The following is a 22,650-nucleotide window of genomic DNA, read 5'->3' on the forward strand; positions in this document are numbered from 1 at the left end:
ACAGTAGATTAGCAATAACTTATAATAATAATAAAAAAAACATTACATGCAACAAAATGTAACACTTCATGATTGAGGAAACTTCATGTGTTTCCTGAACTGAGCGAGTCAAAGTATTTACATTAGAAAGTGTCTGGTCGTAGTTAGTGGACTCTTGATCTCCAAATGAAAAAGTCAACTACATAGTGAGAACAGAAACTTCTCCAGGACCCAGGGCAAAACTGAAAACAGCCATAAACATGAAGCAATAATACTGACTGAGTAAACACAACATTCGCTCCCCGTGGTCCAAAATCCACATGTACAGTAAGTGTAGGAAATAACATTCATCATATAGAATAAGCTCACTGCCCTACAGCTGGAGCAGTTCCATGTCCACATGTAAACTGGATAATGAAACGTCAAGTGTTTCTAATTCAACATGTAGGATGGTGAAACTTAATACTGTACGCTACACATGCTGTTAATATTCATATGAATGGATATTATTTGTATATGTTGGAACTTAATTTCTTGTATCATCTACTGCTTATTTAGTTCAGCTGCTGTCATCAGTGACTGGTAGGTAAAACACTTATTGATGGGGAACATAATAACTTGAGCTCAGTCATGTCAGTGATCCCTGCCCTCTTGTGGATTTAAAGGTACAGTACATGATTTGGTTGCACCTTTAGACTCTAGCCTGTCTGCTCTGAGGCTTCCTCCTCTTTAATTATGTTCAGCAGAAATCGAAAATGATGCCACCAGATTTTGGTAATAATGTGTATGAATTGTGTAAAGGCATAAAAACATAAAAACCTGTTACTGAACCATGAGAGGCTCAAAGTGTCATGGTAACTTGCGGCCGGTGAGTAGTAATCGGTGCACTGATGGAGATTTTTAGTGAGGGTCAGTTCAGGCTGTGTATGCAACTAATACACCATCATGTTTAATGGGATATTTTTAAAAATCTTAGTACGGTATGATGTGATGATATTCCCAATGAACCACCTGGCTCTGATATAGGCAGAGTTGAATCTGACCATTTCATTTTTAATCGCGTGAGCTTGACTCATAGTAATGCCCACACTATAATAGGGCTGCAACTACTGATTATTTTCATTATCAATTAATCTATAGATTATTTAAACGATTTATTCAATAAGATGTTAAAAAATGTCAGTGTTTCTCAAACCTCAAATGTCTTGTTTTGTCCACAAACCAAAGAGATATTCAGTTCATTGTCATAAAGGAACAAAGAAACCAGAAATATTCACATTTAAGAAGCTGAAATCCGAGAATTTTGACTTTTATTCTTAAAAAAAAAAACGATTATTTGATTATCGAAATAGTTGACGATTATTGTTTGATTAATCGATTAATTTACTCTATACACGTAACATAATGACCCTGCCCTCATACTACAAGCACATGTAAATGAGCTTTGTGTGCAGGGATCACACCGACTGAGCCAGTGAACAAAAAAAACTACTGACTGACTGGATCTGGCCCCGACTCAACCTGGACAGTGGTGCAGAGTCTTGTCTCTGACCAGTGTGGGAGGTTAGGACAAGGTTTGTGTGAAAGCAGCTCAAGATCACCACCACCAACAACAATAAGGTGCCCATTTTGTGACAGTGGCATAAAAACTCAAATTATTTACAGTGTAGTGCATGTTAATGACACTTTTACCCTCTCATGGGTTAGCGTGCAGACCGGTGGATGTAAAACCATTCATCAACGGAATGTGAAAAACCACAGCTTCTTTTTCAGTGGATTTGAGGAGGCAAGACATATCAAATATCCATCATTACATAAGAGAAGAAAACACATGCAAAAAACCTATCAACATGTACTATTAGAAATGTAAAACCTGTTCACATTCTTTACATTTTCCGCCGATCACAAGCAACTGAACTAAGACGTCTGAGGCCAGTATGGAAGACTTCACATTATCTGCTGAACATAAAGGTGAATGAGAGGATGAAGTGGATGATTCAGGATGGGTGTGTGAAACTACAGTTCATGTAATAACGACACTCTGCAGTAGCAGTGTGTCACTCCCTATCACTCTTACACATTCTAACGTCTGCTACTGAAGTGACTCTAACGGTGAAAAGTGGATCTACAGATGGAACGGTGGACATGCAGAGTGTGTGTGTGTGTGTGTGTGTGTGTGTGTGTGTGTGTCTATGAGTACTGATAGAAGGGCTGTTCGTCAGGTCTGAAGCCGTACGCAGTGGCTGGTCGTCCGGGTGATGAGCTGGTCTGGTCGAAGACGTCTTTATCATCTCTGGAATAAACAGACGGTCAGATGAACTCATCTACATTTATCATGACACAACTCAAACTAAGCCTGCGATCGGTCAGGAAGAACTATAATTTAACACCATGGTGAAATGGCTAGAGGAGTCCCAGACAATTAAAAAAATATAGTTTGATGTCTAACCCTCAGTTAGTTATATTCAGGTTTCATGCTAGTAACGTGCTCTCTGATTGGCCCTGGTTAGACCTGGTGTTAATACAGCTGCTATTAAAGCCATGTCAGGAGATCCAGTCACCAGTAGCTGTGTTTCCATTGTAGGTTTTTCGCAAAATAAAAGCGATATTTCTGAAATTTTGAAAAAATACAATTGCTATTTGCAGATGTTTCCATTGGAAGTTTTTTTTTGCAAATGAGCCGTAACTCTGGTAAAGTCTAGTCTCGCAATATCCCATAATTCTTATACTGTAAATTCACTTTGAGGAAGATGGACATAAGCGTCTTGCGTTTCCATGGTGTTGGGATAGCGATCCCAGCTGCTGCTACAGCTGTTGTTGTTATTGTTTTTAACAGAAGACGTAGGCAGCGCTTGACTGCTCAAAGGCAAAACCCTTAGTGTTCTGGAGTTGTTGGATGAGTTTGATGAGGGAAACCAAGAAATCCCATTAGCCTCCGTAGCTTAGCTCTGAGCAGCTTGCGGCTCTGCTCCGCCGTTCTAAAAATAGCTTACACCGACAATTAAAGGTAACAAACCTACTCCTAAATCTATAGGGATTATGGCAATGGGGCAATTTGCCAAAATGTTGAATATCCCTTTAACATTGAACCTTGAGACAGATGTGTCTTAAGGTGCGTTGCCAGTTACGTTGCTTTCACCTTTGTATTTTATTCCAATAGTGACAATAATGACTACACTCCACTGTTTTTCATTCCAGATCATGTCTGTGGAGAATGTGAACTCACCCTGTGTGATGTGAGTCTCCATTTTGAGCCTGCAGGTCATTGAAGAAATCTGGGCTGACTGAACCGTCTCCTGGCGTTATTCCATCTGAAACACAAAACATAATTTTACTAAATAAAAATAATAAATAAATACCATTTGTGAAACCATCTCAATGATCTGTCGTTGCATGTACCTGCACTGTAGAAGAGATCAGTCCTGTCATTGTCGTTGTCGTACAGATATGTCTCCGACTCATCAACTTGGCGACTCTCCACCATCTCCAGCCACTGGTTGTTATGGAAACGGAACTTCTCTGACTGGATCTTCCTGCCCCACTCCTCGTCGTACTCCTAGAAGATGAACATCGGTATAAATAAGGGAACGGCCGACAAACTGAGAAGGTGAGTCCTGATGTCTCACCCCATCACTCCAGTAACGTGTGAGTCACTTACAGCGATAATATCCAGGGTGTTGTCACACACTTTTCTGATCTCAGCGTTCTTGTCGTGCATCAGATCGATCAGGTAGGCAGGAGCCTCTGGAGACGGGGTTAAAGAAAAACCACAGAAACCTCTTGAGGTGTAAGAGTTTACATGCTCACCCATTCACACACACATTCTTCTACCATACACACATTTTCACACACCGATGATACGCGAGGAGGCTCATCAACAAGTACAGTGTTGACAGAGTGCATTGTGGGAAGGATACGGGTGTCTTTGATGATGACGTCTCGTGTGGCCTGGTGAAAAACCATCTGATAGAAGACGTAGACGATCTGACACACAAACTCATCGTCCTCCTGTTGGGCTGTGTTCAAGGAAAGAACACATGGACAGCAAATATGAAAGGTGTGTAAACATTAATCACATCTACTACTGACTGTTAACATCTTGAACTTAGAGAAAGGTGTGTGTGTGTGTGTGTGTGTGTTACCATTCAGTAACTCGATGAGGGCTGGGATAATGCCTGACTTAGCCAACATGGCAGCACAGGCATCGTCCATGGAAACCGTTCCGATCATTATCACCACCTCTAGGATGAGGTCGTCCTCTGCTGAGCCTGAAACACACAACATCACAGGATGAAATCTTTATCAAATATTGGTGTTGATGCTACAGTGGGACCACGCTATGAGATAATAACGGAACGTTACGAGACAGAGTTGTTTTTGAGGTAAATTCATGCAAAACAGCTGATGCACATTCCTGTCAAGGGCAGTTTTTCGGCAAGCAGTCTCTGCATTTGCCTCTGAAACAACTCTGTCGTAACGTTCTGTTATTATCTCATAGCGTGGTGAATGTGCAGGTCACAGCTTGTCCACCTGAGCGTTTTGGAGTTGTTGGATTGTGTATTTGATGAGTTTGATGAGGGAAACCAAGAAATCCCATGAGCCTCCGTAGCGTAGCTCTGAGCAGCTCACGGCTCTGCTCCGCCGTTCTAAAAACAGCTTGCACCGGCAATTAAAGGTAACGAACCTACCGCTATGACTATAGAGATTATGGCAATGGGCCAATTTGCCAAAATGTTGAACTATCACTTTAAGAGAATGATGGGATATCGCGAGAAACTTTCAATGGAAACATCTGCAAGTAGAATTGTACCTTTTTTTTTGTACGAAATTTCAGAAATATCGCTTTTATTTTGCGAAAATCTCTAATGGAAACGCAGCTAGTGGCAGCGAGGGAAAAAAGAGCGATTTAAGCAGAGCTGTCTAACTGTTGTATACACAAATAAAGCAGCTTAGAAACTGTAATGGTAAATTTCAATATTCCTTTGGTTTAATCACTTGTGACGTCCCTACCCCCTGCTTTCCTCCCAAGGTATGAGAACTCCTTTGTTTGTTACCCATTTGTGTATTCTAATGTCTAGACCTCTAAACATGTAACCCTGCAGGATGCCCCATATACACCCTCGGGGGTCGGTGCCAATACCCCCAACAGACAAAGAGCATTGAAAACACACTGTCTGAGTATTGGACCGGCCCCTGCAGCAGACAAAGGGGTGTGGCGTACCTGAGGAGGTGTTTCCTCAGCTATAAGTGTTTCGGTCGCCCCATTGTCTTTGTCTTTTCATTAACATCACCCACTCGGGTCGAATGGACCTTTCCTTGCAAGGAAATAAAATCATGATGGCCGGCCAAGTCTCTATTTCATTTTTCACCAGCAACAGCGACAGAAAATTTCCACGACAATTTGGGGGCTCGGTCCGGGATTCCTCGTGCAATCGTCTGGGATGGACGGCTGGCAGCGACAGGCCAGCCTGGAAAGAGAAAAGTTTTCCAGCCTCCAAACCTCAAAAAGAGGGGAGGGCTGCTACTGTCGTCCTGGATCATTGCCGCTGGAATTCTGCGAACTAAGTCAGGGAAATTCATCTGGTGAGCACTGAAATATTGACATTTAAATTATTTTTCTCTAAAATTTGGGTTTAATTAGACATAACATTTTAATTTCTCATGTTATCCACAATCGGTCGGCTTTTTGATCACTTGTAGCACAAACTAAGAGATCTGCTTTTTGATCACTTTGTAGCAGGGACAAAGGGATCGGCTTTTTAATTGTTTGTAGCCTAAACAAAATAATTTGCTTTTATCATTTGTAGTATAAACAAATTGATCGGTTTTTGAATTACTTGTAACCGTAAAACTAAGTGATTTGCCTTTTGTCGCTTGTGGCATAAACAAAGCGATTCTGGTACTTTTCAATCACTTTGTAGCCTTAAAGAAAGTGATTTACTTTTATCGTTTGTAGTATAAACTAAACGACTGGTTGTTTTTAATCACTTTGTCACCTTAAAACAAAATGATTTACTTTTATCGTTTGTAGTATAATCGAAACGACTGGTTGTTTTTTAATCACTTTGTCACCCTAAAACAAAATTATTTGCTTTTATCGCTTGTAGCATAAACGAAGTGACCGGCTTTTTATCGTTGGTGCCATAAACGAAGCGGTCCTTACAGAGACGTCTGTATTGAATTGTCGTGCACGATCTCCATTTGGAATGGGGAGTATTCCGTTGAGGGGGAACCTCCGGAGGGACCGATTGTGGATGTTATGAAAAGGGAAAATGTGGGAACTAAAATTTTAAATATTTGAAATGTTTGTACAGTTGAATTTGGATTCCCAATAGGGGAATCCCTTAAAAGGAAATGAGTATTGAAGATAACGGTAACAAAAAGTGAAATGAGGAAAAAAGTCTGTAAATTATGAAAGGTTAAAATAATGTTTACAGATGGGGAAAGCAACACAAGAATTGCTTTAAAAAAAAAAAAAAAAAAAAAAAAAAGAGAAAATTTTGAAAAAGAAAGAAAAATGCAACTCACACTAACACTACAGCACCAAGCTTGTAGATTTCCTTTTCTTTGTTTCCACAGTTGACAGCTTTGAAGCTGGATCCAGACCTCAATGGCCATCCACCATCATCCCTCAGCTCCACCGTCATACAACTCTGCAACACCCAGCAAGGGAAGAGAAACAGACTCCACCACGCCACAACAAAGAAGCTCAACAAGCTCAGGAGCAGCCCATTCTGGTGTGCCTGTTCCATCATCTTCTCCAATTGCACACAGACTACACCATTCCAATCAAGATATAGCCTTCAACATGCCCATGGTTGAAGAGTCAGGACCAGAAGGTACAACAATGGTTTTCTGTGTATGGACTATGGACATCAACACAGTCTGGAAACATGGACAACTCAGTCATGGACACAAAAAGAAAGGACACAGGAACTCAGGAAGAAAAGTTCCCAGTGACGCCTGTATCATTGTCGCCAACATGGACATTGGATACGTAACTGTCCCCTAAGAACATCATCAACTCCAGCAAACAAACATAGACTGAGGATGATCCGGGATGGTCGGAGGGGAATGGATCCTTGCTGACAAGCTTAACCAACCTGTGAAATCTGAGAAAGGTACTGCACCACATTCACACACACCATAGAGTGTATAGATTATACACATAACTACAAATTGTGTTTGAACACTGACACTGGTTATGAAAGAACTGAGCAAAAATTATGTGTTGTGTTCATCAGGTCAAAATAGTTAGAGATACTATGGGCTAAAGTCAAATTTCAAACATGCATTCATGCCCTCTGAAAACTACCCAATTAACCTGATGGGCAGATACTTGATGTGCAAATTAGGCCTTTGTCTGGTCTCAACCCCAGATGTAGCAAAACAAACTGATCTAATTTGGAGCCAAATGTTTTTCACACTACTTTGTTCACCACACCCTAGACCTGCAGTATGCATATCAATGGAAATTGCAACCCTTAACGGCCTTTTCCAAGCTTGTTACAGAAGCCAGAAAAACAGTTTTGACACCAGAGGAACTGCATTGAACCTCTTGTGTCACCAGGACCTGATGAGACATTTGAAAAAGGTTGGTTGGGAAAGAGAGTTGATACTGGAGCACACATCTACCGGACAACACAGATGTGTTTTATCATTCTCTCTCACACCAATTCAATTTTGACATGTACACCACAAACCATTTGGTTCTACACATTTACACTTATAATTAGAGGGAAGATTGGGACCCATTTAAGAAAAACAATGTAAGCGCGCAGCCAATTGGCAAGAAAACATCTGATCAATCTAGAGCTATTCTTAAGAGTTTAACATCTGTTGTGCACACTCAAAGAAAATCCAGCTGGTACCTAAAACACTTTTTAGGTTTGTTTGTTTGTTTGTTTGTTTATTTGTGTGTTTGTTTTTGTCTGAAACAAGTTAAAACTATTTCAGCCCTACAGGAGGTCCCTAAGACACTGTGGGTTGTCAGTCACTGTGATGTTTTGGCCTCATCAAATATGAACCTATTGCGATCACTCCAAAATCAAGAAGCTATCGATTTACATAATGCCAGTCTTTGAGTCTTTTAAAGCAGTAGGAGGGATTGTTCCCTGTAAAGACTCCCCAGTTGGCACACCTTTGTTCACCTCTCCACAGCACGATGACTAAAATTTGACACTGTACTTTTAGAAATGTCCAACATTACTGTCATAAGATGCAATATTTTAAACCCTATCACTCTTTTCCCCCCACCAGATGATGGAAAAGAACATAACTGAATTGCTATCTTCCAACAGGTTGACTCCTGACTGGACCGACAAGAATAACCATTAACAAACTAACAAACTAACTATCTAACCTGATTTGGTTCTTTCTTTTGGATAGATCTGTTTAAGTTCACTCTCCTCTTACTATTTTACTCCCACTAATGTGACACATGGGTAAAACCATGTGTCAAAAGGGGGGATATTGGATGTGTATGTTTTGTTTATACAACAGATGCAGCAAGTGAAAATCAGCCTTTTCACGACCAACGTCCACACCACTCCATGATTTCCAGCTGTGAAGATGGTCACTGCAGGAAAGAGCCAACAAAGGGACCAGCTGTGAACCAGAGCAACACAAAGAGGAACTCCATGGAATCAACAAGGACCATCCAGATGCATAGGTCCTTCTCCATCACACCTAAGACCCGTCCAGCACATCTGAGGAGCAACACAGGCCTGATGGCCCAGAAGACGAAGAACCTCATTGAAGCAACTTCACCTACCAACAGAGCTGAGGAGCAATGCAGAACCAACGGCCGATAAGAAAATGACAGACTTCCTTTAGAACACAACCATCAAGAGATCAGAAGAACAGTGCAAGCATAGATAGGATGCCCAAAGAATACATCCAAGAGGATTACATCAAAATTTTACTGCACCAAGAGACACACAACCCCAACTCATGAACCATTGTCCTCAACAACCAAAATCCCACTGTCATGTGTGCAGAAGGACTCCTACCTTTACCATACTTCAACTCCATCCATGAACATTCTGCCAGCCCAAACTCACCACAATTAAGAAATTGTACCCAACCTGAACCATGGTCAGGCACTGTTCCATATTTCTACCTTAAAGACATTTGTTCGGTGGAGGAACCAGCAACAACTCTCCTTGCCCCTTTCCACTCCCTTTTTCACTTCTCCACTTCTCTCTGAAGAACACCTGGACAAGATTTGTTGGTGCCCTCAGACACCAAACTACAGAGCCACATAGACAATTGAGAATCTTGAGAACTCTACAGAAGACATGCCCCTGCTTTCACAAGCAATGACTGCAATAAAGTTCAAGATGTTACAGAATCGTGTTACACATAACTACGTTCTGACTACATCAGGAAACCTCACTATCATCAATGGACTGAATATTACATGTTTATTCAAGTTAACAATGTAACTTGACATGAGACAACATATGATGTGTGACAATATTACAGTCGATTACATAACTTAGACACCACAAATTCATTTGGAAGGTTGACAAGTCAAGTTTCAGTAGACTGTCTAACATGTAGAATTTGTACTGCTTGTTTTGGTAATTACTTGTTTTGTCAGTGTGAATTTCTGAAAATCTTTACATTTGAAAACCACATTTTAGATAACCTTCTATTATAGACAACCCTACCCCTCAATGCAGAACAACTTATTTAGAACATGTTTAGAATTGACATAATTGTTTTCTTTACCCTAATCGTTTTATTGTAACTGATACCTGTTTTTCCTGACTATGATTTCTTACTTTTTCAACTTTTTCCTTTTTCTAGCAACTGTAATGACGATTAAGTTGTGACTTTTTCTTGTGCGATTAATGAATAATCAAAAGGAGGAATTGTAATGGTAAATTTCAATATTCCTTTGGTTTAATCACTTGTGACGTCCCTACCCCCTGCTTTCCTCCCAAGGTATGAGAACTCCTTTGTTTGTTACCCATTTGTGTATTCTAATGTCTAGACCTCTAAACATGTAACCCTGCAGGATGCCCCATATACACCCTCGGGGGTCGGTGCCAATACCCCCTACAGACAAAGAGCATTGAAAACACACTGTCTGAGTATTGGACCGGCCCCTGCAGCAGACAAAGGGGTGTGGCATACCTGAGGAGGTGTTTCCTCAGCTATAAGTGTTTCGGTCGCCCCATTGTCTTTGTCTTTTCATTAACATCACCCACTCGGGTCGAATGGACCTTTCCTTGCAAGGAAATAAAATCATGATGGCCGGCCAAGTCTCTATTTCATTTTTCACCAGCAACAGCGACAGAAAATTTCCACGACAAAACTGCTCAAACAATACATATTTGTACAATACATTCACAAGAACCTGCACAGTAAATAGACCCGGCTTCCAACTGAGACAGACTCTTTTTTGCCCAAATCTGTAGCCCGACCCGGCCCATTACAAAGGACCGGGGTCTGTGTGAGACTAAGCTTTTATTTGAGAATCTACGGTACATTTACGTCCTGTCATGTCAGATATCAACAAGCTTTTTTAAATAGTGAGATGTGAGTCTAGTCTCATGTCCACCTGGTTTGAGTCTGTCTTTCAGGTATGGCACCAGGTTGTACTCCTTCAGCACCAGCTCCCAGTCCAGGTCAGGGATGGTGAGGTTGGCCAGTGTCCCCAGACACTCCAGGACCCACTCCTCCTCGGCCCGGATCTCTGCTGCCAGGTCGCCCACGTAGTCCTGACACACACACACACACACACACCGATGAGTCACACAGTAAAGCAGGACACTAAACCACTGTTACTAAACATGACTGTGTTTTTATTGGTAACCTACTATGAACAGTGGCTTGGTTGCTCCGTCATGCTGCGAGATGTTTCTGATCATCTTCATCAGGAGGCAGTCTTTCATCTTCAGAGCTCTCTTCATCAGCATCTTCAGCCCGTTTCCTACAGACAGAGACAGACACCAGCACAGACCAGATGCTGATCTGTTACACAGGACTGTATGCAACTCACATACAGAGTCAGTGGGCTACACTTTACTTTATTCTTGCTTCTTTGTTTTCCTTTTTCTTTTTTGGGATCTATTATTTATTGATTTTTTCCATTTCATTTTTTAGAAAAAAAACAGAGATATAACAAAAGTACACATGACAGGTCATAAAAGAAAGAAAATCAAACAAACAATCAAAACAAAAAGCAAAACATACAAACAACAACAACAACAAACTTTATTCTTGCTTCTGTCATAAAATTAGCCTAGAAATCTAGATGCACCCTAGCGGCAGCAAATATATTTGCTTCGTAGGTGGGTCTAGAAATGAGCCATAGGAACTTTTTGAGATTCGAACACCGTTTGTGTTCACCAATCACAGCGCTCTATCTGTTTAGAGAGTCGTTGGGCGGGCTTAACGCAATGACGACATACGTACATTTTAATTGGCTTGTCAGGCTAACGTCATCCTGCTCTTTGCTCTGATTAGTCGTAGCGCTACCCTATTGCGTGCAGAGGCAGTTTGAAAGACAGCCTTCATCCCGCCCCCTGGATTGAGCCGAGGTCTACCGGTCGTTGCCAGACTAGACATTTTAATGATATAGTCTGGCTTGTCAGGCTATCATAAAATATCAACTCATACAAATATACCTTCACAGATGAGCTGTGCATTCCTCTTGTTTGCAGCCAGGTTGATGCAGATGGAGATGAGCTCTGCTTCGATGTCCTCCTCGCCGCACTCAAACAGCATCTGCATGAGCTACAGACACACACACACAAACACAAGCACAGTTTCTTTATAACTAGCAAAGTCAGTATAGAAACAGTTGATATATGGCCTCCCTATATGTGAATGCACCTGTAGCTACTAGCCCATACATCCCTCTTTCATTCATCTTTATTTAACATTACACATTTACGGCACTGTAACAGCTATGTTTTGACATGTTATGATATGTTTTTTTTTCTTGATAATAACTGTGAACCAAGAGAGTGATGTCAGCTGTGTAATGTAATCTGTCATGATAATAATAACAAAGAGAAAATGTTACAAAAACACCCCAAAAAAACCAACAGTTGCAACACTTTGAGTTAATGGCTGTAGTTTTACCTGAGGTATGCAGTCGGTGTAAACAAACATGCCCTTAAAGCGGTCGTCAATACTGATGTGATAGAGGATACGCATGACCACCTGACGGTTGTTTTCATCACCTGCATGACAACAGACAACAGCCCATAAATACCACAAAACATTGTGTAAAGGTACAGTACAGTAGTTATTAATGACAGGGAGCACATGCTGGGATGTCAGTGAGCAGGTTTACCCAACAAGGCCGTCAGCTTAGGCAACAGACCCACTTCCACCATCTTGGCTCTGAGTCCAGAGTCAAAGGAGAGGTTGAGCAGCAGACGCAGAGTCAGGTTCATCAGGTCCTCGTGCTCACAGGGGACCAGGTGGGACAGTCGCTCCACAGTGTCCACCTCAGCCTGGGACACAGACAGAGACACATCAGAGTAGAAACTAGTAGGGGTGGGAGAAAAAATCAATTCACATAAATATCGCAATTTTTTTTTTGACGATTTTTAAATTGATTTTTTTTTTTAAGATTTTTTTTTTTTAATATATATTGTGCAATGTGCATTTGTTCGCCTTTTTTACATACAGAGAGTCCAGGTTTTGAAAAGGGTTTAAGTTCACTTTATAATGGAGTATGTTAATTTATAGGCTCCTACAGTGTTTGTGTGCAGATAAATGTTAAAATGTAGCAGTTTACCTCAGTCTATATCTCATTTTGTCAGAAAGGTTTCAGAAGCCAGTTTTTTCTTCTTTTATGCAGTCCAGGCTTTTGAAAAGATAGTAAACATACAGTATATTGCTGCTGAATAAACCTTAAAAACTGACTTATATATATTCTTTTTACAGTCTATGCTTATACCCCTTTCCCACTGGTCAAAAAACCCGTTTAAACCCGCTAACAATCGGCTTTTGGTGGCAGTGGGACGGCGCACCGAGCCGTGTCGTCAAATGACTCGGCAAGCGATGCGCCTTTCATCGGCTCGGCTCTGCTCGGCTTGCAGTGGGAACGCCAGACCCGCGTCAACCCACTAATTTACGTGATGACGCTGAGCGTTACGTGCCGCCACGTCATCGCGCCGTCTCATATCACGTACCAAAACAAAGCTCTGTTCTCATTCGAGACTGGGATCAAAAGATCAAAGAACTGACTGACCAAAAACGATTGTAAAAAAAGAAGCGACAGTCTGTTTAACTGACGTGTTGTTGTGCCACGGACGTCCGTCATGACGGCCGCAGCAGACTCGCTGTCCTCCGCGGTCCTGGTGCTCCGCAGGTCGGCCAGTCTGCCTCGGCGGACGGACGTCACTGTGTTTCTTGCACCGCGAATGAGAGCGGGGCGACTGCTTTATGCTCTGTCTGATCCCTCAGCGGGAGGTCAGACTCGGCTCATTTTGGTCAATGGGAAAGGGCGATTGTTAGCGGGTCGACCCGCGTTTAAAAAACCCGCGTCGACCCGCTAATTTTAGTGGGAAAACGGCTTTACATGTGGGAAATATGGTTCCTGGAATAGTCTGTAATCATTCAACTGTTTCACTGGTGTTAAAAATGCAGACTAAAAATCGAGAAAATCGGCAATATCGTAGATTCGCAATTTAAATCGAATCGGCATCCAAAAAATCGTAGAAAAATCGAATCGGGAGAAAAGCGAATCGTCCCAGCCCTAGAAACTAGTGTCTCTAGTTCAGTGATTCCCAGCAAGTGAGCCGTCGAATCTTTTTCAAATTGTCACTCTTTTTTTGTCTCCTATAACTTGCAGAGTGAAGGGCTCTCAAATTGTGTCTACTACAATCAGCACGTCTATATTTATTCTCAGAGAACGCATCATTTAGCCTCTGTGTTGTTTATGTGGTCGGAGGTGGGCTGCGAACATTTTGGAGATTTTCAAGTGGGTAGGTTGGGAAAGGTTGGGAACAAATTATAACAAGATGAACGAGACAGATGTCATACAGATAGAGACTGAATTCAGTCAACGCAGAACTCATTCTGACTGATTCTTTAAATGAGAGACGAGGCAAAGCTGAATGAATAATGAAATAAGCAGCACACTCCTTGATTTTAGGCAACAGTTCTGTCACTCACCATGTCATTCTTGTTCTCCAAGAAGATGGACAGCTTCTTGAGGAACGAGACCACCAGCACCAGCAGCTCCTCGTCGTTCCGGTCCAGAACTTTGACCAAAAGACCAACGATGTTTTTATTCCTCATCTTCAGCTCCGTCCTCGTGTCCTCAGCAAGGTTCAAAAGGAGGTAAAGAGACACTGAGAGAAAGACACAAAGAAAGAGAGAGAAATAATGAATAGGAATTTTTAAATAATAATAAGTAATAATAAAAAGAATACATTTACATCTTAAAGGGATAGTTCAACATTTTGGCAAATTGGCCCATTGCCATAATCCCTATATTTTAGGAGTAGGTTCGTTACCTTTAATTGTTGGTGCAAGCTGTTTTTAGAACGGCGGAGCAGAGCCACAAGCTGCTCAGAGCTACGCTACGGAGGCTAATGGGATTTCTTGGTTTCCCTCATCAAACTCATCAAATACACAATCCAACTACACTAAAACGCTCTGGTGGACAAGTTGTGATCTGCACATTCACCACGCTATGAGATAATAACGGAACATTACGAGACAGAGTTGCTTTCGAGGTAAATTCATGCAAAACCGCTGATGCACGTTCCTGTTAGAGGCAGTTTTTCATCAAGCGGTCTCTGCATTTGCCTCTACAACTCTGTCTCGTAACGTTCTGTTATTATCTCATAGCGTGGTGAATGTGCAGGTCACAACTTGTCCACCAGAGCGTTTTGGAGTTGTTGGATTGTGTATTTGATGAGCTTGATGAGGGAAACCAAGAAATTCCACAAGCCTCCGTAGCGTAGCTCTGAGCAGCTCACGGCTCTGCTCCGCCGTTCTAAAAATAGCTTGCACCAACAATTAAAGATATGAACCTACTCCTAAAACTAGAGGGATTATGGCAATGGGCCAATTTGCCAAAATGTTGAACTATCTCTTTAAGTTTTTCTTTGTAAAAACTCTCCTTTGGTGGTTCGGCAGTCCACCTACCCCTGAGCAGCTGCTCCTGTTTAGCTCGGAGGCCTTGGTATTTCCTCAGAGCTTTGTCCTGGTCTCTTCTTAAGGAGCCGTTCTCTGGAGCTGACTCACGTACAGGGAGAGGAGTTAAAGAATATTATCCAGACAGACACACTAAATAAAACAGGATGTATCATGCAACTGATGAACGACAGCAGATGAAGGATATAAGCTTTGTTTTTCTTGCGGAGCTCCTCGCACCACACGTCGTGTCTCTTCAGCTCATGCTCCACCACGCTCATACACAGCGCGCCTATCTTATAATGACTCACCACTCCATGGAACTGGGAGAAACTGGGAGAAAGGCAGAAGAGGTTAGAAATATACTAGCATGACATGGTGTGTGATGTATGTGTGTGTGTGTGTGTGTGTGCTACCTAGAGAAGCAGAAGAAGATGTAGATGATGATGGTAGCCAGCTCTACACTCTGCTTCCAGTCCTCCCTCAGCACTCTGGCCAGAGCACCCAGAGCCGCCTCTACACACCCAGAAAAGACACATAGGCATTTTGCAAATGACTTGACAGGACAAGTACAGGTACCACACACTGTGACACAACACAAGCCATGTGTAAATACACTTTATACATACAGGTGCATGAAGCAGAATATGAAGGTGGTCAACAGTCTTCTCCATGATAGTGGAGCTACTGAACCAGACTAAGAGACCATTTAAAGGCTCAGGAAACCTTTGCAGGTGTTTGGAGCCAGGTTATTTATTTTATTATTTTTTTTTTTTTCATTAGTTTTTCAGTTTGCTTTTTTAGTTCAGTTTAGTTTTAGTTGATTACGCAGTTTTAGTTTATTTTTTATTTTTGAGGAATTGGTAGTTTTTATTTAGTCTTAGTCTTATTTTTCGGGTATCAGGAGAAAGCCTCTGTCAGACCTCTGAAGATGAACTTCCAAATCTGTGGGATTTTTCCCTCTTAGTTGCATCCCATAATGTATAATAACCCTGGTTTGGAGTCCACCAGCTAATTAGAGTGTGACATCATTAGGTTACAATGGTAAACTTTTTCACTATATTCTAATGTTTTGATTTACTGAATTCTGGCTTTTCATTAAATGTAAGCCATAATTATTACAATGAAAAGAAATAAAGACTTGAAATATTTCAGTCTGTGTTTAATGAATCTATATGAGACTCAATATTTAAATTGAACTACTGAAATAAAATAACTTTTCCATGATATTCTAATTTATTGAGATACATGGCTTATTTGAATAAATAAGATGTTATGTTTGAACCTGGGACTGTCAGACAGAGACTGTAACTGCAACACCAGGATGTTGTATCCTGGCACTTTTGATGTGTGGATTAATAAGATAGATAAATTATGTAATGCAGCTACTCTATGTGTTTTGATTACTCTTACTGATAACATTCCTTCTGTTTACTGCATTTGATGAGGAGGAGAAAACGTCTGGGTTATAACCGACTTGATTAAATGATCATGCGACTGAACAATAAACCCCCCCCCAATCTAGTTCATGAGAGATTACATCATAAAAATACCATTTGATTGGCTTGATAAAGGAGACAAAATGTGGTGGCACTTGATAAGATGTAGGTAGTCTAGGTACTATAGGCTCCTTTGTTAAACATGAGTATTAACAGGTAGAGAGCCAGCAGACCGTTGTGCAGCAGCTCCTCCAGGTTGTCAGGGTTACGGGCGAGCTGCAGGATGAGAGCGGAGCCTCTGATCTTCTCTGGGATCCCTTCATAGAGCAGCTCAATGTACTCCTCCACTCTGGTGATGCTGGCCTCCTCATTCAGCTGCACAGACACACACAGCACACACACTGTTACCGACTGATACCAACACACTCCATACTGTTCCTGTGTCATGATGTGTTACCTCCATTCCCTCAAACGGGGTCAGCTCTCTGGGTTTCACTGTTCGTTTCTCTTTCTTCTCTACTGTTGAGACAAAAACACAAACACCCAGAGACCTGAGACTGGAACGGTTTACGATTCTACACAGGAACCTTCTCATTGTGCAAGGTGACGGAGCATTTTCAGTTGCTGGTCCAAAACTGTGGAATAACTTAGCTCATTCAGTTTGTTCTTCACCCTCCATTAAAGCAGATATCATCGGCACGGCCGTTTCGGCTAATGCTGTGTTCAAGGCAGGCTTTTGAAACCGTAAGTTACAGCTTCAAGTCACAACTACGACTTGGTAGCGTTCCAGGTAACCCGTAGCTCGTGTTTTTACCGTCCTGTTGTCTGTGAAAGTTCCCTATAACGGCCACTCGTAACTTCCGACCCGTGAACTCGTACCAGATCGAACTGGTATGACTTCACAGGAAGGAAAAACACAAAGTACGAGTTTCCTTGAACGCACCATGAGTTAGCAGCCCCCGCCCTTGTCAGGCATCAATTGGTCCTCGTGCTACGTCACCACATTCACGCGCATCCCTTGGCTGCACACACAGCCCTTCATGCCGTTCTCTCCCCTCATTGGATAACACTTGTATCCCACAAGGAAAATTTTCTCCTCGGGTTACAGCAGAGCAGAGTGACGGAGAGACTCGTGTTTAGGCTGAAATACTTCATGTAAGTGATTGCTGACGGAAAATAGGACTATTTAGGACTTATATTAACAAAAACATTCCACTGATATCTGCTTTAATATCTTCAAAACACGCCTAAAAACCCATCTTTTTTCCATAGCATTTGATTTAGCATAGTACTAATACTCCATAATCCTCAGAATCCGATTGTATTTAATTGCACCCACTGTATTTAAATGTTCTTTCTCTTTGTCTTTTTTCTCCCTCTTTTTATATTCTATTGTCATTGTTTTTCTTGTTTTGCACATAACTGTAAAGCACTTTGGTCAACAAAGTTGTTGTTTTTAAATGTGCTCTAAAAATAAAGCTGACTTGACTTGACAATACGAATGATTAATGGACTACAGAACTTTTCTTCAACACTAATCAAATTCAAATTTTATTTGTATGGCACTTGTCCTACATAAAAGCAACACAAAGTTACAAAAGCTAAAATGAACAAAATCTAAAATCTAAGTCATAAAATGAAGTTAGTAAACAGGTAAGGATACTAAAAAAAAACAGGCATTAAAACATGTAACTAAAATCATATAAAATAAAGATTAAATATGATTATCAAACTATCAATTCCTCTATGAAGCTATTTGGTTTGTGATCAGATTCCCTCATGACAGACTCACCTTTTCCCTCCACTGGGGAGGATTTCCTGTTCTGCAGGTAATAAAGAAGCTGCTCCACCTGGGGCAGACGGGAGGGAGGGATGAGCTTACACTCCTCCACCACTTTCTGGGCCAGAGCTCCAACATCTGTGCTCGGAGAAAGACTTTTCACACGGATACTGGTGAGAGAAAGAGAGGACAACTCAGACTTCAAGCAAGATGAATTTTATAATTATTAACTTACTTACCTGCAATAGAAATCAACACTAACACATCCCCTGTCCCGTTCAGGCTTTGGAAAAGTGTTCTTTTTTGTAAATTGTACCTTATTTTGTCCATTTAACCAGTTTGTCTCTATGTTTATTCCTCTCTAGAAGTCTGATTTACTATACTTTATCTATGAAATCATCTCTTATATGCATAGAAATTATAACAAAAGTATCATAGAACAATGCAAACATGTTTTTGATTTTAAACCACACCCACTATCTGTCACTCAGCAGAGGAAACAAGGAGCCTGTGGGAGAGAAAACCCTTGTGCTCGCCGTTCAATACTGAAAAACATTCATCAACTCAAAGTTGCTAGTTTTCTTGCTAGGCACTTCTTTGGAAAATAAATCTTTAGTGGGGTCTGAAAAAGAAGAAACATTTTTTTCCAGGACAACTCAAGTTTTTCATTTTCCATGTTTTTACCATGTCTGGAAAATTGGTTTTGTCTGGTTTTCCAGGACGCATGGGAACCCTGTGATAATATGTCTATCTACTCCTATCCGGTTTAGATGGACGGGAGCCAACACAGTGGTGAATAGAAGGACCAGCCTGATGAAAACTACCCTGATTCAAATGAAAATGAAACATGAGTGAAAGCAGGTGGAGGACAAAAGCAGATCTCAGGTGGGTGGTGAGAAGGACTAAATGTGACTATAAATAGAAGTTCATTTACAGGCTTTCATGACTCAGTTTCAGAATAGAGAACAAGAGGACATATAAAAGAGAAAGAGCACACTCACATCTTTTGTCCCTCCTTGCGTTCGCCCAGCATATGACCTCCGCCCTCCCCCAGTATAGACGCCTCCACCTCATAGTGGACCACCAAGGCCTTCTCTGTGGGGTGAACATCTAAACTGCCAGCAGTCACTTTGCTGTGGATGACAATGAACAGACAGGCAAATAAACACCGACTCAGACATTCATCTTTATTGTGCAAACTCAGTTTTAGATACCGGTACATAATGGCTTTCATGCTCAACCCAGATTTCTCCATTTAAGAAAACTTGTGGCATTCACCACTTTCACAGGGGAGACACAGTTAAGTTTGTTACTAAAATGTATTTAATTAAAACATAGTTAAACAAAACTTAGTGTAAAATTGATATTCTGTTCAATGTGTCACTGTCATCATGCTTAGTTAGAACTTTTGTTTCAGATTCTTGCGCTTTCTGGACACAGCAGCTTGTGCAATTCAGACTGTTAGGAAACTGATGATGTAACATCACTCCAGTTTAAAGAGGAACTATGCAGGATTTGTAGTTTAACTATGCAACATTGTATACCTTAATTAAACAGCTTCGGATTAATTGAGGACCGCTGTCGCGGTGTCCCAGCTCTCGTCTCCGCACACCGTAACACAAACGTTCCCCGTAAACCATAATCTTTTGTTTATGATAGATTAAACAACACAAATATACACATTGTAACATTGTAAAATAAAGTTATGTACCGCTCTATTGATTGATTTCTCGCCAGTTTCGTTGTAAACAAATGCACATGGGCGAGAGGAGGGTTAGCAAAACTGCGAAAAGCCGGACTTAGTTCCTCTTTAGTGCTATGCTTTGCTTGAAAGTATGTTTTGTAGCATTTACGTAACCAGGCCTGTGCAAACTAAGGCCTTCAGGCCATGTGGTCTGTTGGGTTTTTTAATCCAGACCGTTAAATATTGGTACAAAATTGTCTAAATTATAGCAAAGACCACAAACTTTGATGCACTGGCAAAAAACGAGTGACCACCAGCAACACTTCTCCCATAACTCAATGGAAGTTTTCTTTTACTTTTAGGTCATGGCTTTTACATGTAATTTATAGGCCTATCAGTTCACACAAACACTCTCCATCCATCTGATACTCAATGTGCTGTGTGTTTTGTTCACTCATTGCTGAAAGCCTTATCATAATCAATGACAAGTATCTTAATATGAGCATTTTAGAGCCACGGATCATCCTCACGCTTCACCTTTCCACACGTTTTTAGAAGGTTTGGTAAATCTGACTAAGAAAACTCATAAGAGTAAATAATATATAATTATATAATAATTATTATATTATAATAGATTATATATTAATAATTATATGAAAATACTCCCCCATGCTGCCTGTCATAAATGTAACTTTAATAAATTTAGGGTTGTTTTTTTTTTCAACATTTAAAACATGTGGCTTTCAAACTTATTCCTTTCACCCACTTTTGATAACTCACGATGACATTATAGATCGAATTGAATTGAATTGAATTCCTTTTATTGTCATTCATACCAAGGTACAAACCAAATTTAAAATGCAAACCTCCATGTGGTTTAAAAACATCAATGAAGATAAAAAAAAAAAGACATACAGATACATATAGAAATAGATATTGATTGTTTGGTTATTAACTGTCATATCGGGGAAAAACACAGTTATTTATCAATCCACCATAACAATAACACAATATCGCCAGACACGCCCAAACAGCGACACACACACACACACACACACACACACACACACACACAGAGATAACGTTAGCTGTACTGGCTAACCTTAACCGGCTAACACATGTTCCTGTAAAGTGTCAGATAATTATAAAGACTCATCTCAACTCACTGTGTAAATTACCGTAGTAGAGTAAAGCTAATTAAACGTGTTACTAATTAGCTACGTGGTTTATAGGTCACCGTTTCCCAGTAGCCTGTTAGCTAGTTAGCTTAGCTCCACCAGCCTCCATGGAGGAAGCGTCAGTTCAATGTTGTGGTCGTTACCGGTGAAAAATAGAGTTGGTTTGAGAAATTAAACGTTTATTAATTACATGTATGTGGTATGCGGCACGGTGCAGAAGTACACAGAGTCATTCAACTTGGTTTCTTGCGCTAATTCCCAAAGATAAGATCTATAAGTTACTTCGTTTAAGGGAAGGGCTGTCAGAAACATGACAGCTGTAACAAGCACACCGGCTGAACAGTGTGACATGTTTTATCCATCTTCGTGCACTATCTATGGACTACATATATGCCGAATTAACCGGTGGATCACACTGTTTAACAAAAAGCGTCCAAGCCGTTTCTCGTGTGGTTTGTGTTTACTGTTGAGCACGCAAACCTAAAACTGACAGCTGTTTGAGCAGTGGCTGGTCTGAGCCTCTCCCCACGCCACAGAGCCGCTCCGCTGCTCACTGAGGTACAAGATTTCAGTAGGCTACAGTCACTAACTGATCCCGATCTTATCCAAGTGCATGTTATAGTAATTACTTAACCCATGTTGACATGCAGGAGGAATAGGGAGGTTGACATTAGCTAGCTAATGCTACTTTTACCCGACAACACTGAACTGAATTGTCATTATTATCATAGTAGTTTTGTTGGGTCTCACCGTTTGAGGTAGCGCGCGTCATCCTGCATCTTCCTCAAATATAGTGTTTCAGATTTTAAAGTAATTTTAATGTCCCGATCACATTTAAATGAAGCTCTCAAATCACGGCCATAAAAATCCGTGTGAGTCAATTGCACCGCTGTTAATACAAGAGGACTACAAACATGGAGACGTTCATCCCGTTCTTCTTCTTGATGTTCTTTAGCGGTAGGCTGCACTCAGGAGAGCATCATCACCACCCTCTGTTCCCTGTGTTAACTACAGCAGTGTAAGTAAAGCTTTTCAAACAAGTGCTTTATTACCAAAAGAAAAGAAGAAGCTAATAACCTTCTTTTTACAGTCTATGCTAATAACCCATAACCCCCCCCCCCCCCCTTTTTTTTTGCTAACTCGATGTAAAGTTAGCCTATCCTCTTAGCCTTCACCGAGGAAATAGCCTAGCTTCTCGCTCCTAAACCTCGCCATTATAGCCTAGTTGTTTTGTTTCCTTTGTAACTGAGAACTAAATATAAAATACAAAAACAACATTAATGCAACAATGTGACATGATGTTTGACTTTATTTTTCCTTTGTTTTCTCATCAAGTCTGTCTCTACCAGCAGAGAGCTGTCCAGCAGAGCAGCCACACACACGAAGCCTTATCACTGCGGTGTGTTTGCTGCTCGGAGACTAGTGCACTTTGTGACAAAGTGCTGATGAGCAGGTGGCTGCTTTGACTCTAGATGT

The 22,650-nt window shown here is 41.0% G+C and overlaps 1 protein-coding gene across 1 annotated transcript; it reads right to left on the reverse strand.

The window, feature by feature from the left end:
- Positions 1–2,046: 2,046 nt before the first annotated feature.
- LOC146970600 (kinesin-associated protein 3-like) lies at positions 2,047–22,072 on the reverse strand. The gene is made up of 20 exons (XM_085803797.1): positions 21,925–22,072; positions 19,314–19,445; positions 18,325–18,482; positions 16,990–17,051; positions 16,766–16,907; positions 15,510–15,609; positions 15,302–15,426; positions 15,106–15,204; positions 14,125–14,303; positions 12,293–12,455; positions 12,079–12,179; positions 11,619–11,727; positions 10,809–10,921; positions 10,550–10,709; positions 4,122–4,247; positions 3,897–3,995; positions 3,638–3,723; positions 3,379–3,535; positions 3,206–3,290; positions 2,047–2,272 (listed from the first exon to the last, which is right to left on the reverse strand). The coding sequence occupies exons 1-20, from the start codon at positions 21,951–21,953 to the stop codon at positions 2,170–2,172; spliced, it is 2,328 nt and encodes a 775-aa protein (XP_085659923.1). The 5' UTR covers positions 21,954–22,072; the 3' UTR covers positions 2,047–2,169.
- Between the last annotated feature and the right edge of the window lie 578 nt (positions 22,073–22,650).

This window comes from Trachurus japonicus, chromosome 17, assembly GCF_045865225.1.
Source record: "Trachurus japonicus isolate A0001 chromosome 17, Traja_1.0".
Taxonomy (NCBI): domain Eukaryota; kingdom Metazoa; phylum Chordata; class Actinopteri; order Carangiformes; family Carangidae; genus Trachurus; species Trachurus japonicus.